At 38.0% G+C, this 12,014-nt stretch overlaps 1 protein-coding gene across 1 annotated transcript; it reads left to right on the top strand.

The window, feature by feature from the left end:
• Positions 1–780: 780 nt before the first annotated feature.
• LOC117277813 (uncharacterized) lies at positions 781–1,272 on the top strand. The gene has a single exon (XM_070201092.1). The coding sequence runs from the start codon at positions 781–783 to the stop codon at positions 1,270–1,272; it is 492 nt and encodes a 163-aa protein (XP_070057193.1).
• The last annotated feature ends 10,742 nt before the right edge of the window (positions 1,273–12,014 follow it).

The following is a 12,014-nucleotide window of genomic DNA, read 5'->3' as shown; positions in this document are numbered from 1 at the left end:
TGAAGAAGAGTTTGATGAAAATCCATGGTTCCACGATATCAAGGAATATTTGGAGAAAGGGGAATACCAAGAAAATGCCACGCACACTCAGAAGCACACGCTTCGAAGATTGGCCAACAATTTATTTCAGATCGAAGGAATTTTGTATAGAAGAACTCCTGACTTGGGATTGTTGCGATGCGTTGATGCCAAGGAGGCATCTATATTTCTTTAAGAAATACACGTCAAAACTTGCGGACCTCACGTGAACAGGTTCGTTCTGGCCAAGAAAATATCAAGAGCAGGGTATTTCTGGATGACCATGGAGAAAGACTGCATCAAATATGTTCAAAAGTTTCACCAATGCTAGATACATGCTGATATGATACGAGTACCACCCAACGAACAAAATGCAATGAGTTCACCTTGGCCTTTCTCTACTTAGGGCATGGATGTCATTGGACAAATTGAACCCGCTGCTTCAAACGGACACATGTTCATTTTGGTGGCTATAGATTACTTTACAAAATGGGTTGACGCTGCTTCCTATAAGGCTGTGACTAAGAAGGTCGTAGCAAATTTCGTCTGGGATCATATTGTTTGTCGGTTCGGAGTACCTGAGTCGATCATTACTGACAATGCCGCCAATATCAACAGTGATCTGATGAAATCTATGTGTGAAACATTCAAGACCAAGCATCGAAACTCTACAACATACAGACCATAGATGAATGGAGCAGTAGAATCATCCAACAAAAACATCAAGATGATATTGAGGAAAATGGTGGACAACTACAAGCAATGGCACGAGAAGCTACCATTTGCCTTACTCCAGTACCACACCACAGTTCGTACGTCTACTGGGGCAACCCCTATCTACTGGTCTATGATACTAAAGTTGTTATTCCCGCCGAAGTGGGGATTCCTTCCTTAAGAATCATACAAGAGGCCGAGCTCAGCGACGCGGAATGGATACGGAGCCGGTATGAACAGTTGGCTCTCATTGATGGTAAGAGGATGAATGCAGTGTGTCACGGCCAACTCTACCAGAATTGGATGGCAAGGGCTTTCAACAAAAAGGTTAGATCGAGGAAATTCATGCCGGGGCAATTGGTGCTGAAATGGATCTTCCCGTATCAGGATGAAGCAAAAGGGAAATTCTCACCTAACTGGCAAGGCCCTTTCATGGTTCACCGAGTACTGACAGGAGGAGCGCTTATACTTGCAGAGATGGATGGAGAAATATGGCCAAGACCTATCAATTTGAATGCAGTCAAGAGATATTATGTTTAAGATTATGTTTGCACTTTCTATTTGATGTAACCTGGACTACGCTTGACCTGATTCCCATTTAAGAGGGGATATGTAGGCAGCCCTGTGGATTCGGTCACATCATAATAAAATCTTCATTCTCCTCTATGGTCAGAAACTGGGGCAAGATTTTGAGTTCGTCAATCTCATTATGCCAAGGATTACCAAGAAGTGTATCGCCACAAGTATGCATATAAACTGAGGCAGAATTTTGAGGAGGGTCCTCAAAATTTCGAGTTGAGGAGGTTGCAATGTCTCAAAGCGCATCACGGTCTCCGATTCGAAATTTATTTGTTTTATGCATCATCACATATTTTGAACAACTGTATTTTTAAATAAATGATTTGTCACAAATGCATGTTTTTGAAAGAAAAAAAAATCTGTAATAGCCAGATTTTACCCAGGGTGACTCGAATAAGGCAGCAAGATAAGGAGCAAAGGCGAAATGAAGAATCAAAGGCACGAACCGAGCTTCCCCAAAAAAAACTCAAGATTTTTCTTTGGATGCAGGCACAATGGACATAACAAGCACGTCCGCAAATATATACATACAAATAAGATCACTATCTTCACACTTACAGAAGTTTCCAAGCACAAACGCGTCAGGCTAAGAATCATTGTTCCCTCTCACATTTACTCGTTGCTCTTCCCGCATGAGGCTAAGCAATGCCTCCATTATTGCATAAGGCTAAGCACTGCCTTCCCTTGAGGAGACTAAGCATTGTCTCCATTACATTGCATAAGGCTAAGCATTGCCTCCATTATTGCATAAGGCTAAGCATTGCCTCCATTATTGCATAAGGCTAAGCACTAACTTCCATTGCATGAGACTAAGCACTGTCTACATCCTTTGCATGAGGCTAAGCACTGCCTCCATTATTGCATAAGGCTAAGCACTGCCTTACCTTGCAAGAGACTAAGCATTGTCTCTATCATTTGCATGAGGCTAAGCACTGCCTCCATTATTGCATAAGGCTAAGCACTGCCTTCCTTTGCATGCGACTAAGCACTGTCTCCATCCTTTGCATGAGGCTAAGCATTTCCTCCATTATTGAATAAGACTAAGCACTGTCTTCCCTTGCATGAGACTAAGCACTGTCTCCATCCTTTGCATGAGGCTAAGCATTGCCTTTATTATTGCATAAGGCTAAGCATTGCCTTCCCTTGATGAGACTAGGCACTATCTCCATTACATTTCATGAGGCTAAGCACTGCCTCCATTATTGCATAAGGCTAAGCATTGCCTCCATTATTGCATAAGGCTAAGCACTAACTTCCATTGCATGAGACTAAGCACTGTCTACATCCTTTGCATGAGGCTAAGCACTGCCTCCATTATTGCATAAGGCTAAGCACTGCCTTACCTTGCACGAGACTAAGCATTGTCTCTATCATTTGCATGAGGCTAAGCACTGCCTCCATTATTGCATAAGGCTAAGCACTGCCTTCCTTTGCATGCGACTAAGCACTGTCTCCATCCTTTGCATGAGGCTAAGCATTTCCTCCATTATTGAATAAGACTAAGCACTGTCTTCCCTTGCATGAGACTAAGCACTGTCTCCATCCTTTGCATGAGGCTAAGCATTGCCTTTATTATTGCATAAGGCTAAGCATTGCCTTCCCTTGATAAGACTAGGCACTATCTCCATTACATTTCATAAGGCTAAGCACTGCCTTCCCTTGCATGAGGCTAAGCATTGTCTCCATTACATTGCAAGAGGCTAAGCACTGGCTTCCCTTGCATGAGACTAAGCACTGTCTCCATTGTTTGCATGAGGCTAAGCACTATCTCCATTTCTTGCATGAGGCTAAGCACTGCCTCCATTATTGCATAAGGCTAAGCACTGCCTTCATCTGCATAGGGCTAAACACTGCCCTCATCGCACACAAGGCCAAGTGTTGTCTTGTCTCATTCTCGCATACAACCAAGCATCAGTTTTTCCCTCTATCAAACGACCGATATCCCCGCATCGTTGCATTTCAAGGGCTGAAACATCGCCACATTGTCTGAAGGAGTCATAGTCTGAAGGAATCATCCTCATAGCCCGAAGACATCATGCCATGGCCAAAGGATCTCTCGAAACTGCACATCATTATTCAAAGGTGTCATAGACCAGAGGCACTATCCTCGTGGCCCGATGGCACCATTTCATGGCCTGTGATTCCCTTAACATAATCTTTATGGCCCAGGACATCATGGTCTAAGGACATCATCCTCATCGCCCAAAGACAATTCTCATGGTCAGAAGGGAATTTGCATCATGTTTAAATTTTCGCAATAACCCCATATATTCATGTGCATCGTGTTTTCAGTTTTGCAGGTAACTCGGGAGGTAACCGTTCTACAAATGGGAGCAATTCTTGCTCTGGTTTCCGTTCACAACGTTCACATCCTTCGAACATCTCAAATGTAACCGATGATCAGCAATTGACTACCCTTTTATCCTGTAACCGCTCAAATATCTGCCTTATACATCTGTAAGGTTCAAATTCGCATTCATAGCTCCACCTGAAATTATCCGTTACTCAGGATACTATCTTATACAAAAAATCTTTCCTTGAAACATATAACCATTCTTATAATAACTCCATCGGTTTCATTCGTCGTTGGATCTAGAACTACACACGGCTTGATTCCCGTAACACCAGGGATATGTAGACAACTCAAGAACCAGGGTTCGGCCCCCATTTTTTTCAAAAACACATCATCCCCACTCATTACAGACAAAATCGATCATCATTGTTTTTTTTACCCGACAACTCTTTCATCATTCCCGGGTAAAGATGGGCAGTTGTTAATACCCAATTTTGCCCTCATATTTTTATAAATTTCATACGTACTTTCAAAATATTATTTATACATCATCACCAATTTACAAAAGCCATATAAGGAATTTCAGTAATTTTTCAAAATTTTTAAGGCTTTAAAATTGATTTTTCTTGCATTTAAATTGTTCAAATATTTATTAATTATCCTTTCAAATTATTTTGCGATGAATTAATCATCCAAATTTATTATTTACACCCACATGTATGTTTTATAATATTTTACTTTATTTCATATAATTACATTTGCATTTTTAGCTATTTACATAATATTTGCAATAATAGCCCATATTTTACAATTAATTGCATTTATCATTTCTCAGGGTCAAAACAATTTTTAACCTTCAACTATTATTTATAAAACATTAAGTTTCATAAATAGTATTTTTATATTTATTTATCTATTTTATTAAATTGTTTTTCCCCTAATTTCATTTATTTAAAATCTGGCCAAAATAGGCCAAAGTCTCAGATTCAATCCACCAGCCCAAACCTTAGCCCATCTGCCCTGGCCCAAACCAAATGACCCCATTAACCCAACCCGGTTGCAACCCATTTATTTGACCCGCTCCGCTTCTCCTCTAATCCTGGCTGTTGATCTCAAATGTTCAACGGCCCACAACCATTCTCCCGTTTTTTAATTACACTTACCCAAACCCTAAAGACCATTCCCCCAAAATCGGCCGCCTTTGCATTCTCCTTACTCTTCTTTTCTTCTTTATGAACCCTAGCCGATGTATCTCTAAACCCTCTCCAAATCCGGCCCTAAAATGGAATCAATCATTGATTCACTTACCTATTTTGTGGTACTTCGTATTGTGCATACGCCTGCGGTATTACTTAGTTCTTGCCCTATTTTTGGCAAGAGCTACCTTTCAAAATCAGTCCCGATTGACTTTGATCTTCGAGGATTCATATGGTATTTCGTCTATATACACCTGAAAGGAGGCAATTTCACCCCTAGTTTGATTTACTGTTGGTTGGACCCAACTAGTGTTTGAATTTCGATTTCTCCTTTACCGGTTCTATTATTGATTGCATATGATATTTTCATTCCTTATTTGTGCTTGATTGATTGCTTTCCATGTTTGTTCGTTCCATTTCTACTACTATATAAACCACCTTCCTTGTTCCCCTTCTAAGACTGGACGACCATCGCTTGACTAATATTACTACTACTACTCTCTCACTCTCATTCTATATTATTTTGAGACTTTGATTGTGGCCGGATGAAAGTCAAGGCCACACGAATTTGACTATTATACCTCTCTCAGTGTGAGCACTGCCCGGGGTTCATCTGAGACCCTTGAAAACTCTGACACACTGAGAATTTTGGGGGATTCTGTTGTTCGCTCCTTGTTATTGATAAGCAAGTTGTTGGATTCTAATTTCTACCTTATTAGCTCATTAATTCTGCAAACTGGTGAGTAATGAGACTCTTGCAATCCCATTCTCTTTTGCTTGTGTTCATGTCATTCAGGTCTTTGTAAATAAATATGATATTGTTTTCCTCTGTTCGTATTCATGTTTGCCTTAGCATTATCCTGCACCCTTCTGCTTTTCTAGTATCTGAACTTGCTTGAATTCTGAGCTTCGATGCATGCATGTTATATGTGTGCAATTTGAATGGTTTCTGATTACCTTCAGCCTGCTCTGCTATTCTGATTACCTATTTCTCTTCAAGAGCCCTTTATCATGTCTTGCCTTGGATTCTTGCATTCTTAAGGAGATTATCTCCTACCCAGAACTTGCTTGAGTGAATTTCTTTCGGACAAATCCTTCATGTATGTTCTACTATTTTGCTGCTTACATGAGCCTTATGTGCCAATTACTGTCTCAGTGTTTAGCCAAACATGTTGCTCCCTAATGTTGCGTTTGTTCAATCCTGCACTTTTTATTATTTCCTAAAACTTCTAATTGACTTTCAATATACTTAGCTTCTTCTATCAAGCATAGTTAACTGGCATAAGCCCTGGGGTTTGCCTGTTTCTTTTAACCTTAAGTGGATATGTATGCCTGCCATAAATTCTTTAGACCTTGGAATCTTTGTGTTATACTCAGCATGTTAGGCTGCATGTTGACTGTCGTTGACCATGCCTACTTGCTTTTTTACTATGTGTAATTGCCATTCTCTAACTATGACTCTATCAAACCTTCATGCCTTAGACTCCTAGTTTTTTGAATCTCTTTTAGGCTAATTCTGGCTCATGCTTTACTATAAACTCGTTGTTCTGAAAAACTAAGCATGTATGTGTGTTTACCATGTTAACCTAAGTGACATGCCTCTCCAACTCTGCTAATGTTGTGCGTGTTATACTCTGTCACTTATTATCAACCTATGTTGTTAGTTTTTCATGTCAGACTTACCATGTGGAGACTAAGTTCTACCGGTTCTCCTAGGTTCATGTTCAAGCGCTTGTTTGACTAATCATGTCACCCTATCTTCTAAAATGCAAGTGCCAATATGCTTTTATGTGAATCCTGCTGAATGTAGTGTAAACCTGTCCCTATAAGGTATTACTTCAGGGCTGTTTAATTAGTTGGTATGTGTGGTTTGTTAACTCATATGGTTAAGTGGTTAATCTGTAATTGATGGGATCTATAATTGATAGGTTTGGCATGAGTTCATGTGTGGCCTTGGGCTGTGCAAATAGACACACTCTCTTGTTTAAGATGCGTTTAGATCTAGGCCTGTTATTCGAGTGAAAATGAACTTGTTGAAGGGCCCAGGCAGTGCTGGGTTATTTTTATTTGGGCCTGCTCTTGGGCCTGCAGTTATTCAGTGTGTAATATTTATACTCATATTCATTATTTTGGGACTGTAATAATTTGTAAACAAGACAATTGGGGAGTTAGTGAAATTAGGAGAAACGGGTATACTCTGTTCTTGCATAAAAGGGGTAAAGAATATGCCTATAGGGTCTAAATATCTTATTTGCTATCTCGTTGACATGCCATATTTCTGTACACGGATAGAAAGCATGCCTATAGGAACCCAAGCACTTCACTTGCTCAACATGTTCTATTCATGTGCACTATTAGAAAATATGCCTATAAGAATCTAAATGCTTCACTTGTTCACATGTCCATTTCTATGCGCTATTAGATAGCATGCTAATAGGAATCAAATGTTAACAATTATTTGCTCAACATGTGTGATTGCAGTATGATCATTAGATAGCATACCTATAGGGTCATATCTTCATCTAGATACCATGACTATAGGGGTTAATTAATTAACCAGCTTCTTATGTTATTTTAATTGTACTACCTCACTCAGACGACATGCCTATAAGGATAAAGTGTTATCAAATCTATTTCAATTGTCAACTATTAGAAATCATGCCTATAGGATACTGTCACCTGCCTAAGAAGCATGTCTATAAAAATCAGCACTGGTAATTCGGAGTTCTGGGATCGCTTCACTGCCTCATTGCGCAAACAATTAGAGATCATGCCTATAGGACTTGCAATGCTTTTAATCTGCCTATGCATTAGTCTAAAGCTGCAGTACCACTTGTAAAATACTAGAGATCAGAGTCACATAGAAACCATGCCTATAGGACTTAACGACTCTAATGCGTCTTGATTCTAAAAACTATTTATTTATGATTCTGCTTGCATGCAATTTGTTGTTTATATGTGGAGGTTAACTTGAGCCTTTTCTTGCATTTAAGTGTAAGTCCTATATGTTTTGAATGCATGCTAGTTTTATCATTTTTGAGCATCCTAAGTAGAGTCTAGAACCACCTAATAGTAGGTCCAAAGCCTCCTAGATCAAAGGCATGGGACGGGTAATGCACGCATAGGACACGACCTAGAATTGAATTAGAGCGTCTTTAGGTAAACAACTTTAACATAATAATAGTCTATGCCCGCTGAATAATATGAGCAACCCCTACCTCAAGGGAGTTGCGAAGTATTAATTATGTTGCACTGGGTGATCCTTTAGGCTAAAAAACTTAGGAACCCTCCCCCTCTTTTCTTTAGATGTTTGTTGTTCACACTTAGTTAACAAATATAGACTAATCAAGTTGTACTGTATAACCTCTAAAGACTTGTATTGATTATCTATATAGTCTAATTATTGTCTGGTTTCTTTGCACGTGTTCATAATAGAACCTTTAAATTTCATGTCTTCCTTCACTTATATGATCGCTTAGGACAGTTATAATTTATAATCCGCATAAGTGTAAACTTCGGCCGGGACCCATAGTTGTGGACCTCAAAGAGTGGCTAACACCTTCTTTTTGAGGTAATTTGAGCCCTTACCCGATCTTTTGTGGCACTGACTAGTTCTAATCAGGGTTATTTGTAAATAGGTGCCCTAACGCACCTTAAAAAAGTTAGGTGGCGACTCTTCTCTTTTAACACTCACTTAAAAGAGTTGTCACACGTCGAAACCCGATTTCACGAGAAAAAAGGGGCGCGACAGTTACCGGTTCTTTGAAACGTTTGATTTGCGGGAAAGTTGGGAGGAATCGGAGCTCTTTCATTAGGATTATTGGAAACACCCGATAACACTTGCTTCAATTCTGTTATCACCTGATCTTGCCTTGAGAGGTAATCCATAATCGCTTTTTGTTGTTCTCTCATGATTTTAAACGTTTCAACAACATGTTCATCATCTGCATCATTAGAAGTTAGGCCCCTCACATGTCGAGGATACTGGCCTTCGCGAACTAGGGTTATTTCATCTCCTTCGTTGCGGGTTTAGCTGGTTGAATCATCACGCTGAACGCATCTTCCTGTTAATTGTGTGCTCCAACATTGTTGACATTGTTGACATCATTAGCTGTCATATCTGATTTTTCTTTACTAAGGAAGGAATCAAAAATTGTTAGTAACAAATGAATGGATCAAAGCAATTACATAATTTTCTATGCCCCACGGTAGGCGCAAACTGTTTATCCATAAAACGGTACAGTTAAATTTATAACATGGTCTACAGACAAGTGAATCGATTTGACCCAAAAATATTAAGTAAATAAAAACAAAATAAGATTATGAAATAAAATTAAAGAAAATACAAGTCTGGCTATGAACTTAGCCTCTTCGGTGACAAGAGTGGGAACAATATTCAAGAATAAAGGCTGAGAATAGTGCTATAAAATGAGAGCAGAATGTAGTTTTTTTTCTACAGAATATTTCGTGTCTACAAATGATCCTAATTCCCTTATTTATAACTTTATTTAGGGAGATAAGATTCCCAAATCAAACTCCTCTTGAATGAGAATAAAACCGTCATTGATGGATGTTTAACGGTTGACTATAAATGCAAATATTCTCTGTAACGGCTACTCATTGAATGCTATCTGATTACAATATTTTGAATCTTTGTTACCATCTATTCTATCTTCGGGTTTCGTTCAACACCGATTGCATGCTTACATCCGGTGCTAGTTGTTTGATGACTCACGTCCCACCTGTCTTTAGTTTTACGTGTCACTTCGTCATTCGTCCAACTGTCACTAATTAATTTTACCCCATACATACCTTATTTAAGTCTACGTATCTCAAAAATCTTTTTTTCTTTATTAAAGTTTGTATCAAGTTCAACTAGAACAATCTTTTTGAAATGGAGGAAGTACTAAGTTTGGCGGAACAAAATATAAAATCCGATGAACTCCGGCCTCCACGGCAGCTCCTCGCCCTAGGTCAAAAGTTATGTAAAAATCTTATTTAATAACTATTTATAGGTGTACAAAAAAAGTCTAGATAAAATAACCAATTCCAAAATTAAAAAGAAAATGAAATGGCCTCGAAAACAGACGTTGGTGTATCGCGCCCAAAATTGGCCGCCACAGACACGGCCCCACGGCGTGGAAAGCATCAGCCTTTCCCGCGTTTGGCATCAGCTCGCTGCCTGGTTCGCGACTGAAATGGGCAGCCTCACGATGAAATGTGGTCGCAGAACTGAAGCTTCAATTTTTGGGAAATTTTGTATCTTCATTTGCTGCCACGTATATAACACTTTCAATACCAATTCATATTTGTATGTCTTTAGTTAAGTATCATTGTCATCATAAGCCATCGTTAATTCATCATGACTTCATCCTTCTTGCATTAAAAATTCAGCGAGAGCTTCATCCAATTTTGCAACTTCCCACTTTTCATCCAATTTTGCTCTAAATTTCATCTCCAATGTACTTACAAAATAAAAACATAATATTAAGTACGAATCGCTATAATTAAATACTCAAACGACAATTAAAAGTATCACAATGCAAGGCAAATACTGGCTAAATATATACATTTTAGATGGAACATCATTAAGCTTCAAAAATGCGCTCTTTTTGGCAGTATTTTCGTTATATTTGCTTTATAGTTTATTAACTTTGTCTTGCAGTTGATTTTTGTTTATTTCAACTTGCAATTTATCCTTGACAAAACTATAAAATGCATCATAATCTGCTGAGCGACTGACATTTTTTTCGCATGCATACTCGAGCATGCCTTTGAGGACAACACGTCTTCCTCGCTCCATATTCTCTGAATTTTTCATTGCCATTGTCTTTCTATTGTTAGGATGAGATTATGAAGATATACTCTCAGCTAAAGTAGGTATCCATTACTTTATCGGATTTCTGAAGAGGATTATCGGTGTGGTTTTTTGCTTTTTTTTTTGTTTTGTTTTTGCATGAATTTATTTTTTGGATAAGCTTAGACAAATCATTTCAAAGGAGAAAAGAAGCAATGCTTTGTGTGCTATTTTTATTTTCAATTGGAATGTTCTACTTTTATTTTCAAGTTGAACACCATTTAAATACTAAAGTTCTTGATGATGATAATTGAATCGACAGTGAAAATCTTCGTGTATGGTTCATGCTTTTAAATCTTTTGAGCTTCCCAAGGGATGTACATGTATTTATCTAAGTTTTAAGAATTATGTCCATTTAAATACTGACTTTTAATTGAATTATAATACCTAGATTATAAGGACTTTATAAGTTTGGTGTAGGAAAAATTAATTACATGCAGTTTTCAAATAACCTAATTTGGTTTCTGTAAGTCTTCACCATTTTTTCAAAGTTACTTCGTCAAACTCTAATAAATCTTCCAAAGTTGACATTCAATATTCTAATATTTGATCTTCTCTTTTATTTTACATTGTGAAAGAGTTAGCAACAGTCAAGTTGTCTTCGTGTGACCTATAGGTCACAGATTCGAGCCGTGAAATCAGCAAGCCGCCTACATCACACCTCGTTGGGATACCCTGTGTGAACGCAGAATACTTTGTGAATCGGGCTATTTTTTTTTAATTTTACATTCTCAAGCTTAACTTTTTAGATTCTTGATGTAAGTCTTGAATTATAAATGTAGTTGTTTGACAGGCTTCATTACTATATCAGTCTGGAAAGGGTATCGGACCTCACACATGGTCTTTTTTTTTGGACCTTGTATGTTTTTTAATCTAATTTTCTAGCTTTTACTAGATCTAGAGAAAAATCTTCAATTTTAAAAATATATTCATCCCACATTGAATACCACATAAGCGCTAATTAATTAAAATATTAGGTAATTGGGTAGACCAGTGAAGAGAAGTGCAATAGTTTTTGTTTTCCGATGTGAAATTAATTCAAAACTTTAAAGGAATTTTTACATATCTATGCACTATTGAAAACTTTATTACCCTCACTATTCAAGTTTAAATTTAATTACATCATATATACAAATTTACCAATTATATACACTTTAGGAATTAAATGAGTATCACTTTATATTAGGAATCAATTATTTCTCATCCTTATTCTCTATCCCTCATGCTCTCTCTCTCTCTCTCTCTCTCTCTCTCTCTCTCTCTCTCTCTCTCTCTCTCTCTCTCTCTCCTGCGCTCTTTCTCTCTCTACGTCTCTCTCTATCTCTCAATCCCTTAATTCCAGTAATGTAGAGCCAAG

This window comes from Nicotiana tomentosiformis, chromosome 4, assembly GCF_000390325.3.
Source record: "Nicotiana tomentosiformis chromosome 4, ASM39032v3, whole genome shotgun sequence".
Taxonomy (NCBI): Eukaryota; Viridiplantae; Streptophyta; class Magnoliopsida; order Solanales; family Solanaceae; genus Nicotiana; species Nicotiana tomentosiformis.
Note: the sequence above shows the minus strand (reverse complement) of the source record. Positions and strands in the feature narration are given on the sequence as shown.

What these genes read in the sequence shown, in the direction of transcription:
- LOC117277813 (XM_070201092.1), top strand. Translation starts at nt 781, where the DNA reads ATGGCACGAGAAGCTACCATTTGCCTTACTCCAGTACCACACCACAGT.